Source organism: Schistocerca serialis, chromosome 8 (assembly GCF_023864345.2).
Source record: "Schistocerca serialis cubense isolate TAMUIC-IGC-003099 chromosome 8, iqSchSeri2.2, whole genome shotgun sequence".
Lineage (NCBI taxonomy): Eukaryota > Metazoa > Arthropoda > Insecta > Orthoptera > Acrididae > Schistocerca > Schistocerca serialis.
The window spans coordinates 316,458,344-316,473,597 of NC_064645.1; the positions used below are offsets into that span (position 1 = coordinate 316,458,344).

Genomic DNA, 15,254 nt, shown 5'->3' on the forward strand with positions numbered 1-15,254 from the left:
CTTTTGACATTCAGATAATTTTACGTAACTTTCCCTCTGCAAATGGATTATTGGAGTAATTTCCTGCATTCGGAAAGGGTGAATAATCAACTATATGTAAATAAGTGGTACCATTGAGTATTTAGTAAAGTTACATATCAGATTTTAGATCCAGCTTAGAATACCTTATTAATTTGTAGTTTGTGAATGGAGTTACTGTGTAAATAAAGATTTGTTTACTTTATTTTTTTCAGGTGCGTAACTTGCACAACTGCATTAAGGTTGCAGAGGACTTTGTTTCACCGGAGAATGTGACACATTGCTTTCATCTGACTGAAGAGTTTCGCGATCTTTCTGATACACACTCCAACCATGAGGATAAATTACAGATAAAGAACATTATTTATCATGCTGTGAAAGACTCTGTGTCAGTATTGGTGCATGCTCGTGAAAAGATGGAATCTGAAACTGTGAACAAGCGTATTAAGCGAGAACCAGTTTCTCCAAATCGGACATCAGGCAACCGTGGTGATGTGTCTGCAAGTCCTGTAATTCCTAAGATTGACTCTAAGAGTGAATTAAAAGTGGAAACGGAGGATGAAGTGGAGGATGGAGATGAGAGAGTGGAGGAGATGTCAACAGCGTGTGAAGTTGGTGGTGATACTTGAAAGTCTTTGACTGGATGCATTATCTGATCTCACCAATGTGGCCCATTGTGGGTTCTTCTGTATAATTTTTTAATTGTAAGCTGACTGGCTTGGTTGGCAAGGCATCTTTGTAATACTGGATTGTCATGTTACATGTTGTTCCTGTCTGGTCTGATGCATTTTTTCCATGGCACCATTTGTTGTTTGTGAGTCCATAAAGCAGCCATCTTTTGGGGGTACAGAAGGTGGAACTGCAATCCTTTTATGCAGCTGATGTAACTGTGACTGTGATTGATGTAATGAGTACCTTCCATCAGCTGCCTGGACTTTCTGCAAGTGAAAATCATTCATTCTCACTTCACCATAAGTGTCAGAATATTTTTTTGGGTTGATCTGTTTCCCATCGAATGCGCGATATAGTTACTGATGTGGTAATATAAACTAGTCAGATAAGCTAAATGCAATATTTAATTTTTTTGCAATATCTAACAGTATCGTGAAATCATTTTAGTAAAATGACACTTGTTTACGTATTAGTTTTAATGTGAACTTTGCTGTCTCGAATAAACTTTTTACGTAAAAACTCATCAAAGAAACATTATTTCATCTAATCCTCTTCTGTAATTAATATTTAACTCTTTATCCATATGATAAAACAAGTGTAATTCGCTAAGGGGAAGTTGTTACTGTAGGTTCTTGAGTCCATGCAGTGTGTTGTATAAAGGCTTTTGTTCACATTTTTGTTTCTTATTTTTATTTGTTCAGTAGTATTTGCTATACCTGTTTTAGTATCTTGAGAGGTTTCTATATCTACATCTATACTCAGCAAATCTCTGTGAAGTGCATGGTGGAGGCCACATCCCATTGTACCAGTTATTAGGGTTTCTTCCTGTTAACAGTAATGTATGGAGCATGAGAGGAATGAGTGCTTGAATGCCTCTGTGTATGCTGTAATTAATCAAAAACTGTCGTCAATATCCCTATGTAAGCAATGCATAGGGTTTTGGGGTATTATGTTCGTATACTTTTATGATATTAACATACAAAAGTGATTTTAAAGAATGCGAAATAATTCTGAAGCAGTAATGTTTAGTTTTGGATATGCTCCATGATTAAAGTAATTATTTATGTCTAATTATGAACCTGAATAAATATCAACAATTTAGGAAAAGACAGATTGCAACTTACTGTAAAGAAGACATATCATGTTGCAAACAGGCACAATTAAGACACACACAACACGTACACACAAACAGGTGACCAGATCTTTATATTTTATGATTTTTAAGCTTTAATTACATAGAAAGAAGAGAGATTTTGAGAGAATATTGACTGTAAAACTGATCTGAATGTTATCCTTCTGAATAACAAAATCCAACCATATTTTTAACATAGGAAAATAGCCTATTGCAAAGTTAAAGTGTTGTCATTGTGAAAGTAACTTCATTTCATTGTTTCATCTTTAACTTTCTCTTTTCCAAACTGAACATTTATATGCTCTAACACACCACTAATTCAGTCATCCCAACTACTCTCACACCTGTGACAGTAAATGCCGTTGTCTATTTTCAGAGAGTATAAAACAATTTCTGACCATTCTGTTCGTTCTTGTAATAAAGTCACCAATTGTACATGAACTCATATGATGCTTATTCTCACCCAAAACGACACCCTGATTGGTAGAGTATTTACATTCTTAAAAAAGCCAGGCTGTAGTGTTACCAGGCTTTGTCACCAAAAGCAACTTACAATGTTGAACCAGATAAGTAACAACTCATAGCTGTCACACTCACTTGTTAAAAATTCTTTTCTGGTTTTTGTAGTTAGAAATTCATAGTAAATCTTATTGTAATTAAATAATTCATATCTTCTTGAGAAATTCCCTTCCTTTCAGTTCCATTTAGCAGTCTCTGATAATCCACTTACTGTCTGCTACCAAAACTACCACTGCAGTACAGTATCATTCACATACACTTAACATTTTTCTGCACAGTACCTACTGCATTCCTCTACTGACTGGGGGTTATTACAAATGGGCAAATAATGGCATGCCATGTGTTTACTGTACCAAACATGGACATTGGGTTAGACTTTGCATCTGAGCATGTAAATAGGTACAGTAGTACTGCATTACTGTCCCAAAGTGTATAATTCTACTTCTTTCTGAATGATGGATATTTTATTCTTAATGACTTGTTTTCGTTTGAATTATCTTCCTAGTTTCATAATTCACACAGGAAGAGACAGATTGCTACTTACCGTAAAGGAGACATGAAGTTCCAGGAGGTACAATTAAGACACTTAATTGGGCCTGTCTGTAACTTAACTTGAATGTGTTAGGGAGTGTTTGCCAAAGTTGCTAGGTTTTCCCATACTTTTTCTCCAAATAATTGAGATATTTAGTGATGGGGAAACACATTTGCAACTTTTAAGTAACAATAGAAACAAATTTTGTGAATGCTGATAGTGGAAACCTTAAAGAAAACTGTTGTGTTTATGCTCCATTCATTGAGAGCGGTGATATGTGCAAAGACGAAGATTTGTTTCCCTGCTCCCTGCAACTTCATTAAACTCACTCTTAACTAAGCAACTGTGGTACTTTCGCAAATGAGTCCGTATCTTATATCTAGATTGTTGACTATGAGTCCTGAAATATGACCCAAAGGACAATAAAATGCTTGGGAAATTGTGATGTTTATTTCTGCTTTGCAAGATACTGCCACAAGCACACGCTCTGTGGCGCAGTGGATAGCATATTGACTGTGGATAAGAATAACACAGGTTTGAATCATGGAAGGGTCATAAGGCTTTAAAAGTTTTACATGAAATATGAAAATAGCGGTAGCAAGAACTTACTGCAGCAGTTGTTTCAATGCATCTACTTTGCTTACAAACAATTATCTTATTTGGAGATATTGCTAGTAGTGAAGATATCACCATACTCCCACAGTACAACGAGGTGTAGGACGATGAGGTTTTGCGTGCAGAGAGATATAAAGCATGTACAACATGCAGGTGACACAAACATAAGGGCTGTGCTGTTTGTGAGTGTAAAATGTCTTGTGTTTGAAACTGACTTAATTTCTTGTTATGTAAGATGTTGATACTCCAAAAGCTTATACGTAAGGATCCTATACAGGCAGTAGGAAGATGAAAAAACCTCTCTAATAAAGTAAAAAGTGAGAGGTCACATTAACTAGAAAGTATCATTTTGAGTGTGATGTGTGCACAGCTGTTGCAAGTGTAAGGGCATCTGTTTCTAATCTGTGTGGTGAGGTTTTGTAATTGTGATTTGGTTTTCACTTGAAAGGACTGTCAGTTTGTTTCATAAAATACAATAAAATATTGTAGACTTCAACCAGTGACCTATAGTTACCATCTTTTTCTATTTGACAGTCTGTTGCTCTACCAACCGAGTTACCAATGGTGTGCAAGGAAGTGGGTACAGTGATGATTATTAATAAAAGTTTAATTTTGTCCAGTTATGCTATCCATTGCAATGTTGGGAAGCATATCTTGGAAATAAATAAATGTTAACTTCAGAGTGCAAGAATTTTTAATGAAGGGAACTTGGGCATTGGCGTGGTGACATTTTGCCACTATGGTGCAATCAATTTTAATGCACATACTCATTCTCTGAAACACACTCACAATTTTTCAAGATTTTTATGGGTGTCTTTGTTACAGTGTGGTACTTCACACCATTTGTAATCTGTTTTCCGAAACATAAACAGGACATCACTGTACATTAGCTTTATGACAGAGGAGCAATGAGCTAGCCATTTAAGTCACAGGCATCACAATTCGAATGGAGCATTTTAGTGGTTTTTCAAATTATTTTACTTTCATTTCCATTTTTAGGAAACAATACTGAAATTCAAGAAGGAAAAAGCATGTCATACGCTTAACTTAAAATATTTCCAGAAAACAGTCAACCACCCTAGTCTTATAGAAGATAAAGAAATGTTCGCCATTTGATTTTCATTGCAGGTGGCAACTGTTTGAAATAAAAGCATACAAAAATAGATCCACACATTAATTGGTACCTAGGAAGCAGTAGTGTATAATATTAACGGAAAGTATGTCCAATGTCCCTTCGTTGGTAATGAATGAAAACAGTAGTTGTGTTCACAGTGCTTCTTGCGAAACTCAGAATTGTTTGAAAGCTAAGTGATATATCTATATCACCCTGTCCTCCTCCCACAAATGAAGCTGAGAGATTATAACCAACGTGGAAAATTGTCTCAAGTCAAATCCGTGAAATTATGCCCCTTCACTTGTCTGTAAAGGATGTTGTGAGTATATGGATCAGCTGGCTTGTATTGGGTGTTGTTTGATGTCACCCTTCAAAACTTGTATCATGTGACTTGAAAGCTATGTACAACAGAAGTAGTGTAGAACTATTCTGTTTCTCCTACAGTTACAGATGTACTTAACAAATGAAACAGTTAAATTACAGAGGCCTAATGGCTGGCCAGTCCTTAGCTTCTGGAGGCAACTTGCAAAGTACTTATGAAAAGCTACTTTCAGGAGTAGGAAAATCTTAGTAGTTACACTTAATCATAAGAGAAATAGTCAACTAAAACAGAATCGAACAAAAAGTGTTGCAGCAAGCTGTTACCCACATGAATTAACACTAACACAGTAGAGATAATGGTTTTATTCACTCTTTTTTTAATCAATATTGAGTTAGTTTAGTACACATGGACACAAAACTTTGTGCTCAGAGAATTGAAATCTGATCTGTTAAGAACATTCTCTGTAAATAATAGTTCACTTTCCAATTCACAACTTGATTGTGCGGTCATACTTTCTTAAAATTACATAGCGATGCTGTGCAGCGCTTAAGCCTTAGACCTCAGGCAGGTGTAGGACCAAATTTTCTTAGCTTTCCTAAGTCACACAAGACTAATTCTAATGTTGTTCCATTGATAAAGCCCTGACAGATTCCTTCCCAGCCATCAGGTATGGTACAATACCTTTTAATCTCACTCTTCTTTGTGTTGTGATGCTTGGCATTGCCTTCTCAGCAACTTTTTCGGTCAACATGTGCAGTGCATACATTCAAAGGGAGAAAATTCACCGTGTTTTCACAATGTATTGCAGTTAACTTCCAAAAAAAATTTTTTTTGTTTGGAATAATTTTTACCTAATCTAAATGACAGAGAAAGTAAGTGTGTGTGTGTGTGTGTGTGTGTGTGTGTGTGTGTGTGTGTCAGAAGAAGAACCAAGCTTTCACCACATGAACCACCAAATGGTGTGTGTGTGTGTGTGTGTGTGTGTGTGTGTTAACGCGTTCTATTATTTAATTGAATGTGAGGTCTTCCTTACAGATGCTAAGTTCCTGTCTTTTTCAAAACACTGCACTACTCTATTCACACTCTTTATCAGTATTTCAGTTCACCATGCAGTCCCATAAATCATAATTTGGAATGCTCTTTTCTGTCCAAGCAAATTACCTTTGGTGTACTCTTTCAGCACTGATTTAAATTTTGACAACGAGAAATTCACATAGTGGGAGGTGACAGGGGGAGGATAGTCATGAGTTCCATCTCCTGAACTTGTGTAAGAGTGTGGGCAAGTAAGTAGTAAAGGTAACAGATCACTTGTGTCATGTAATTGAAAGGGGCATAACAAGACTGAAAATGTTGCGAAATTTTGAAGAAAAAATACTATGAGCCTAACTTTGCCTTTTGATGAAGGCTATTGTGCATTTTTGGGGTATGGAGATCCTTCACTATACTCAGATTAAAATCACTTGATAGTTTATATCTGTCGATTGTGGCTACAGTGTTGACACATTCGCTGGCAGCTACTACTCAGTTTTAGGTGGCACACACACAGCAGGTCACTTCCCAAATGCTGTTAATGTTTAACACTGAGCAATAATGGAAGCAGCTGCCCCAAGATAGGATGGAAATGGGAGATGCTCTGTTGATCGCTGATTTTATGTGACCGATGAGTGTAATGCAGAAGACGATGGATTTTGTAGCCCTGAATTTAAACTCGTGTCCTAACCAAACAACCACCTCATGATGTGCAGTGTAGCTGAGAAAATAGCGATCAACAATATGCGGCATAACTAAAATCACGATTGCTATGTTTGTGACATTTAAGGCTAATGTCTATGAGCAAACTCAATATGTTTGCGTAGCCATCTTTCGCAGAAAAATAAACAGTTCTAGTGGTAAAAGCAAACAAAATTTCTCGTTGTTATTGGCTACCTGAGACTATCCTCACACTTTGTACATGCAATGCGACATTATAACAACCAATGAGCTGTCCTGGTTGGCAGGTGGTTGCAGATTACTGGTGACAGAAGCAGATTCCATATGAAAAAGTGGTGGAAAGAAAAATAAGAGCAAATAAAAAAGTCAGTATTATGAAAATGATGCAGCAAATTTATTGGAAATAAAAAAGTATATGCAAACTGATTAAATGAATAAAAATGATGATCAAAATCTTTTCATTAGATTTAGAACAAAAAATATTTCACTGCATTTGATGACATTCGTGCTTTCGGTCTTCTTCACATCAGATTTACGTGCTAACCACTACACTACACCATTCACTGTAAAAGACTGTGGTATCTATGACTTGTGCACCAGTCGCAACCGTTACTTGACAGCCTTAAAAAATTCAGCTTCATGCAGTGTCATGCAACGCTTACGTAATCTAAGCTGATCTCTGTGATTATAATAGCTTTGTAAATGATACCGAAGAATCTAGTAATGGTTGGTTAGTGCTGTGTGTGTGTGTGTGTGTGTGTGTGTGTGGTGTGTGTGTGAGAGAGAGAGAGAGAGAGAGAGAGAGAGAGAGAGAGAGAGATAAGATGGCCAGACCCAAGATTTGGAATCCACCAAGAAAGAAAGCTGGGCAAGAAGTCAGAAGTGAACTAATTGTTATAGCAGTTTGTCAACGAGTAGGATGTTCAGTGCTCTGATGAGAGGAAACCAGCAACAATACGTGAAGTGTCGAACTATCAAGTAGTTTTAGTCTGACTATAATCCATTGTAACAGTTAGTTTTGTCTCCTTGTAGTTGCAAACCCAATAGTTGCCGCCTGCAGTGATGCTTTGCATTATAAACTGTTCTTGCAGTATGGTAACATGGTACTATTTTAAATGTTTGGTGCAGGGCAGCAGTAAATATTCAGAACTAAATTGCTATTTGCTCCAGAGTAGTTACTAAGCTGAAAACAGTGTTTGAGATAAGTGTCAGAGGTCTGTTTATTAATTGGATGCCTTTTAAAATAGGAGGGGAGTTGTGGTTTAATGTTTTAGCATTTATGAGGGGAGGAAGATATACTCAGTTCTGAAATTCCTAGAAATAATTGTTTAATCTGGTTCATCTCACTGATAACACTGTGAAATTGTAGATAAAATTTAAGGAGCGGAAGATCACCTACTACTTACACAGAAATGAGACTGAGCATGCAGTACTGGGGAAAGTGGTTTTTCCAGGAAGCTGGAATCTGCTTCCTGTCTAGCAGCACAGTTACTGTGAGAATATTTACTCCGGACCGATAACACCAGGAATCACTTGCATGTCAACATTGCATAACATTAGGTAAAGCAGTGTTAGACAATATTTTTATTTATCTCTAATAATTTATCACTGCGATTTTGTCTAAAAGATGAAGTTTGAATGCACATTTAATTTACAGTGCTGTTGTGTGGAGGATCATGTGTGTGATATAAATCAAACTGTGACAGTCTTATCGCTAGACCCATAGAAATATGTTATGACTCACATCTTGTAGGAGGTAATTTTTAAACACTACAATTCATTTTCATGTCCTGTTTAAACTTACAGTGCGCTTTACTCCTGCTGCAATGATAAATTCACTTATAATTGTGCTTCTTTTAGAAAGTCTGTCTCTGACCATGCTCAAAAGCTTTTCAAATGAGTTAACAGATATACTGTAGTATTTGAAAAACTTGTATGGATTTGCCTTCAGTTTGTCAAGTAGAAGCAAAAACTTACCCTTTGTTGATCTCTCACTTTTATCGGATGACTCTTATAATAAGAGGGGAGTTGCGGTTTAATGTTTTAGCATTTATGAGGGGAGAAAGATATACTCAGTTCTGAAAGAGGACTTCAACCTACCTAGTATAGACTGGGGTGCAAATTACTTTTGAACACACTATCCGAAAACTGTCTTGAGCAGCTAAATCGACAGCTAACGCGTAATGGAAATATTTTATATCTGGTAGCCACGAACAGACCAGACCTCATCGATGGCGTCAGTGTTGAGACAGGGATTAGTGATCATGATGTTGTCATTACGACTATGGTTACAAAAGTTAAAAAGTCGGTCAAGAAGGCTAGGAGAGTATTCTTACTAGAAAGAGCGGATAAGCAGTTGTTAGCGTCCCACTTAGTAAATGAATCGACTTCATTTACTTCCGGTACGATGGACGTGGAAGAATTACGGGCAAATTTTAAACACATTGTAAATCACGCATTGGACAAGTATGTGCTGAAAAGGTGGGTTACAGACAGAAAAGACCCACCGTGGTTTAACAGCGCAATTCGGAGAATGCTCAGGAAGCAAAGGCAGTTGCACTTGCAGTACAACAAAGATCGGAAGAATGAGGACAGGCAAAAGTTAGTAGAGATTCGTGCTGCTGTAAAAAGAGCGATGCATGAAGCATTTAACCACTACCACCGCCATTCCTTAGCAAAAGATCTTGCTGACAACCCAAGGAAATTTTGGTCTTACGTAAAATCGGTAAGCGGGTCGAAAGCTTCCACCCAGTCACTCAATGATCAGTCTGGCCTGGCAACAGAAGACAGCAAAACGAAAGCTGAAATTTTAAATTTAGCATTTGAGAAATCTTTCACGCAGGAGGATCGTACAAACATACCGCTGTTTGAGTCTCGTACAGATTCCCGTGTGGAGGACATAGTGATAGACATCCCTGGGGTTGTGAAGCAGCTGAATGGGTTGAAAATAAATAAATCGCTAGGTCCCGATGGGATTCCAATTCGATTTTACAGAGAGTACTCTACTGCATTGGTTTCTTACTTAGCTTGCATTTATCGCAAATCTCTTGCCCAAGGTAAAGTCCCGAGCGATTGGAATAAAGCGCAGGTGACGCCTGTATATAAGAAGGGTAGAAGGACGGATCCTCAAAATTACAGACCAATATCCTTAACATCGGTTTGTTGCAGGATTCTCGAACATATTCTCAGTTCGAATATAATGAATTTCCTTGAGGCAGAGAAGTTGCTGTCCATGCATCAGCACAGCTTTAGAAAGCTTCGCGCCTGTGAAACGCAACTCGCCCTTTTTTCACATGATATCTTGCGAACCATGGATGAAGGGTATCAGACGGATGCTATATTCCTTGACTTCCGGAAAGCGTTTGACTCGGTGCCCCATTGGAGACTCCTAACTAAGGCACGAGCATATGGGATTTGTTCCCAAGTATGTGAGTGGCTCGAAGACTTCTTAAGTAATAGAACCCAGTACATTGTCCTCCATGGTGAGTGTTCATCGGAGGTGAGGGTATCATCTGGAGTGCCCCAGGGAAGTGTGGTAGGTCCGCTGTTGTTTTCTATCTACATAAATGATCTTTTGGATAGGGTGGATAGCAATGTGCAGCTGTTTGCTGATGATACTGTGGTGTACGGGAAGGTGTCGTCGTTGAGTGACTGTAGGAGGATACAAGATGACTTGGACAGGATTTGTGATTGGTGTAAAGAATGGCAGCTAACTCTAAATGTAGATAAATGTAAATTAATGCAGATGATTAGGAAAAAGAATCCTGTAATGTTTGAATACTCCGTTAGTAGTGTAGCGCTTGACACAGTCACATCGATTAAATATTTGGGCGTGACATTGAAGAGCGATATGAAGTGGGACAAGCATGTAATGGCAGTTGTGGGGAAGGCACATAGTCATCTTCGGTTCATTGGTAGAATTTTGGGAAGATGTGGTTCATCTGTAAAGGAGACTGCTTATAAAACACTAATACGACCTATTCTTGAGTACTGCTCGAGCATTTGGGATCCCTATCAGGTCGGATTGAGGGAGGACATAGAAGCAATTCAGAGGCGGGCTGTTAGATTTGTTACTGGTAGGTTTGATCATCACGCGAGTGTTACGGAAATGCTTCAGGAACTCGGGTGGGAGTCTCTGGAGGAAAGGAGGCGTTCTTTTCGTGAATCACTACTGAGGAAATTTAGAGAACCAGCATTTGAGGCTGACTGCAGTACAATTTTACTGCCGCCAACTTACATTTCGCGGAAAGTCTACAAAAAAGATAAGATAAGAGAGATTAGGGCTCGTACAGAGGCATAAAGGCAGTCATTTTTCTCTCGTTCTGTTTGGGAGTGGAACAGGGAGAGAAGATGCTAGTTGTGGTACGAGGTACCCTCCGCCAAGCACCGTATGGTGGATTGCGGAGTATGTATCTAGATGTAGTTGTAGATTTCTTTCTCATGCTGTCCCTGCCAGTGCTTGTGGACAACTATCACAGCTTGTAATACAAGGACCACATTCTTATTTAATGAACTTTTGCTCGTAGTTGATGCTGTGTAGAGTACATGTTGCCGCAGCTTGACCGACACTCTTGAGATCTGGTTTCCTTGGGCTTCATGAGAAAAGCACTTGTGTGCCAGCATTGACAAAGCCACACATATTGCTTGAAACAGGGACAGCCAGTTCTGGGAAATCATGCTTGTGTGGTCATAACTTTATGAAAAATCGAAGGATATGAAACGAGTTAGAAGTTGGGAAGGGAGAGAGACAGGGTTGTAATGTAGTTGTGTAATCACATTAAAGCAGGCAATGTTGAGGAATTTAATTAAGAAAGGAGTTATTAAAAGTAGTCAATAAGTTTTACTGTTTTTGTAGCAAAATTAATGTCAAACGCATGAGTAAAGAGGATGTAAAACATAGACATGCAATAGTAACAAAAATGTTTCTGAGAAAGAAAAATTTAAATGTATTTGCACTGTAGCCTTATATGAAAGTAAAACATGCAAGAAGAAAACAGCTTTTGAAACATGTTAAAGAAGAATGCTGAAGATTAGATGGATACATTGAGGGAAGTATAGGGGCATAAATTGTAGAGGAACACCAAAGTATGACTGTAGTTAGTGTGCTCAAGTGGATGTATGTTGCAATAGTTAAGTTGAGGTGGGGATGATCTAGTTTTAATAATAAATAATATGGTTGTCATTTTTTTCTTTTTGCTGATTTTGTGCAATGTGTTGTGTAAAAGTCATTTTAAACTACTCTAGTTTTAGATTTAATTTTTGGTGTCTTGATAGTTAATATTTTCATTTCTTACAAAGAAATGTGACTTAATGTCTTCTACAGATATTCCGTTGTGATAACCAGACAAGACTGTCTAAAGGTTAAGCCATTGTGTATTTGCAGTACTGGTTCGAAAGTGCCTGTTCACTCATCTTCATGTAAGTTTTCCATAGCTCCTTGTGAACATTGTCGTGGAATAGGTCCCAGTTGTCATCTTACTCATCCTCCAACTGAGCTAGTGCTTCATGTAATGATGTTGAATGTCCCAAAAACCTAGAATTTTTTCACAGGCAGCAGCCATCTTTGAATGTGGAGATAAGTAAAATCAACTATTAATTATGTATCAGTCTTCTTGAAAATGCTTTGACAAAGTAATGCACCATAGACTGATGAATCATTTTCACAGCATGGCTTCTAACTCCCCCTCATCATTTTTTGTAAAAGACTCTTTACAGAGTCTCACCACCGAAGTTCTTGTGTTTCCAGGTAGTTTGGTGATGGGTCTCTTGTCATTCCTAACTTACATAAATGAACTTTCTGTGAATGTAAAACACTTTTCGAAAACTGTAATACTGCTGATGACACCATCATACTTAATCATGGAACCATCTCAACCCAGATAAGTGTGCAGTGCCCACAAGGCTTTCTTGGATTAGGCAACTCTTCATCCAGATAATGACAGTTGCAGGAGACCCAGAAGTATTTGTGAAAGATCCGAAGGAATACACCCCACAGGCGAAAGTATTAAAATCCCAATAGTTAACTGTCAAACCATTCACAACAAAGTGTCAGAGTTTGAAGCACTCCTGAAAAGTAGTGAAGCTCACATAATACCAGGCACAAAAAGCTGATGTTGGCAGAAGTGAGATTTTTAGTGAAATTGAAATGTATATCAAAAGTACAGGCTAATGGAAAATGCAGGTGGTGTGTTTGTCACAGTAGACAAGAAAACTGATCCACTGAGATGGAAAGTGAAGCTGCATGCAAGACTGATTGGACAAGACTCAGTCCCAGACTTGCCTCTTGATCCAACAGAAAATTTAAAAGAAAACCTAAGTTCATTAATATGTAAGTTCCCCATGATAATGTTATCGGTTGTGGAGACTAATCATCCAACAATCAATCGAGATAATTAGTTTTTTTAGTTGTGGGCATGACAAGACATCCTTTGAAATATTCCTAAATGCCTTCTCTGAAAACTACTTAGAACAGAAAGTTCGGCTTGTTATTGTAGTATATTAGATCTATTGGCAACAAATAGTTCTTCCCACATTCCATTCATCCTCTATCTATAGCCCTGTGCTTTGTTTACACCTATTATGTAGTAGTCTCTGTTTTCTTAGAACTTTCTCTGCAGTGACTGTGCGCTGTAGAGGTTTCCTCTGTTCTGCAGGGTACATATCTGTCCACTGTGTGGTCAACTATTGTCCTGTGCTGGTTGACATAGAAGAGGACATTTTGTTCGAGATAACTCATCATATTTGAGCCCAGAATATGTTCTAAGACTTTACAACAAATCAATGTATGGATATTGAATAGTAGTTTTGTGGATGACTTCTACTACCCTTTTATAAATGGGTGCCACCTGTGCTTTCTTCTGGCTAATAGGCATGGTTTTTAGTTATAGAATTTACAACAGATTACAGTTGAAACAGACGTTAAGTCGGCTACAAATTCGGTATAGAATCTCGACAAATTTGGGAATTTCATAGATGCTAGAATCCACTATAACACAGGTGGCGCTTTCCAGTTTTGTATTTTTTGCATCATAAATGACCCTCATTTTTATTTCTAGTAGTTTGTTGAAGAGCTACATGTACCTCATCATTTCTTTTGTTAATATGTCAGGCTCCTCAGTGGTGCTACTAAGTCTGTGGGTGCGCATGAGGAAAGAGGCACTGCCTGGACACTCCTATATCTAATCATGTGATGTACAACTAAGATTTAGTTAGATTCAGAAGTAGTTTAACGACAGTCATCATGGAACTTCCTGAGGTCATCCTCGATGGCTGTTGTAATCTCAATTTTCAGTAAATGTGAAGAAAAACGGTTGATAACAGATATGTAAATAATTTTTTTGTGTCTAACTACTTGCTACTGTGACTGTGATGTACTGTTCAATCCTGATCAGCACCATGATCAACACAGAATAACAGTATCGAGCCAAGTCAGGTACTGCAAGTACTGAACAAAGAACAGAGTACTGTATTACCTGTAAACTGTGGTATCACTCAGCCACAAAGGAAGAGGTAAAAAAATTAATTTTTTGGGGCAAAATTTTCAGAAATACGTGGAAAGAATGAAAGTTTCCAGGAAAAGTGGTGCAGGTTTCGATGCAGTATTGGAAATCACTTTATGGTATTTCGACTAAAATAACATGATGAACTATGTAAAGCAAGAGAAATACTGCGCTGTGTAGATAATTTCTGTCTCTTGTGGCCTCGATACTGCTGTAGCAGGTGCTCTGTGGCTGTATCTCCACACAGTTCCAATACAAACAGCGAAGTTGACCTTCACACAAAATATCGTTGATAGCCTTCTTTGCATGTATTTGATATTCAGGTGTCATTTTCTCCAGCTCCACAGGCAAAGCTTCCATTGGTTTTTCTTTCTGTCCTCAGCAGCCCCTGATGGGCTCAAGTTACAGAGCTCGTCATATCTCATCACCTTTTTCTTCTTTTGCTCTGTAGGCAATGCAGGAGCTGCAGTCTCTGTTTCATTGACCTACAACAAAATAGGACTACTGAAGAATGGGATACAACCCCTTGGCTTTGACCTATGACGTCAGAAATTACCAGAGATGATGTATTGCACAGATCTAACAGCAAAGTTGAATCTTGAGAAAGAAAGGAATGGAGGACAGAGAAAACAGATGGTAGACACATATCATGAACATTTATATTTAGAACATAATGTTACGAATATCACTTCTTTCAGCCCTTGTATCCTATTCTTCAGTTGACCTGTATAGCTGAACTGAAGAATGGGTTACTAGTGCAAAGAAGAAGAAGAAGAAAAAAAGGGACAGAAGTAACGTTAGCAAGCAATACCTCAGTTGTGACATATATGAGTTGTATCTCGAACTTCAGTTGATCCATATAGGTTAATTGCAGTACAGGACACAAATTTAACGTATGTCGATCTTTTCGCCTTCGGTAGTATCCTATTCTTCATCTGACATATATAGGTCATTTTTCGTATGTCAATCTTTTCGCCTACGATATCCCCAGTGTCCTATTCTTCAACTGACCTATATGTCATTTTTCGTATGTCAATCTTTTCGCCTACGATACTACCATTGTCGACTGATAAACATCGTAGTAATACTAGTGCTAGCGAAGGCGAAAAAGGGAGACTACT

The 15,254-nt window shown here is 37.9% G+C and overlaps 1 protein-coding gene across 1 annotated transcript in view; it reads left to right on the plus strand.

The window, feature by feature from the left end:
- Window positions 1-1,186, plus strand: part of LOC126416995 (lysine-specific demethylase 3B-like) — a 145,687-nt gene extending 144,501 nt beyond the window's left edge. Inside the window, exon 14 of the mRNA XM_050084881.1 lies at window positions 234-1,186. Coding sequence (XP_049940838.1) covers window positions 234-647 — 414 coding nt within the window. The 3' untranslated portion in view covers window positions 648-1,186. The remainder of the gene's footprint in view (window positions 1-233) is intronic.
- The last annotated feature ends 14,068 nt before the right edge of the window (window positions 1,187-15,254 follow it).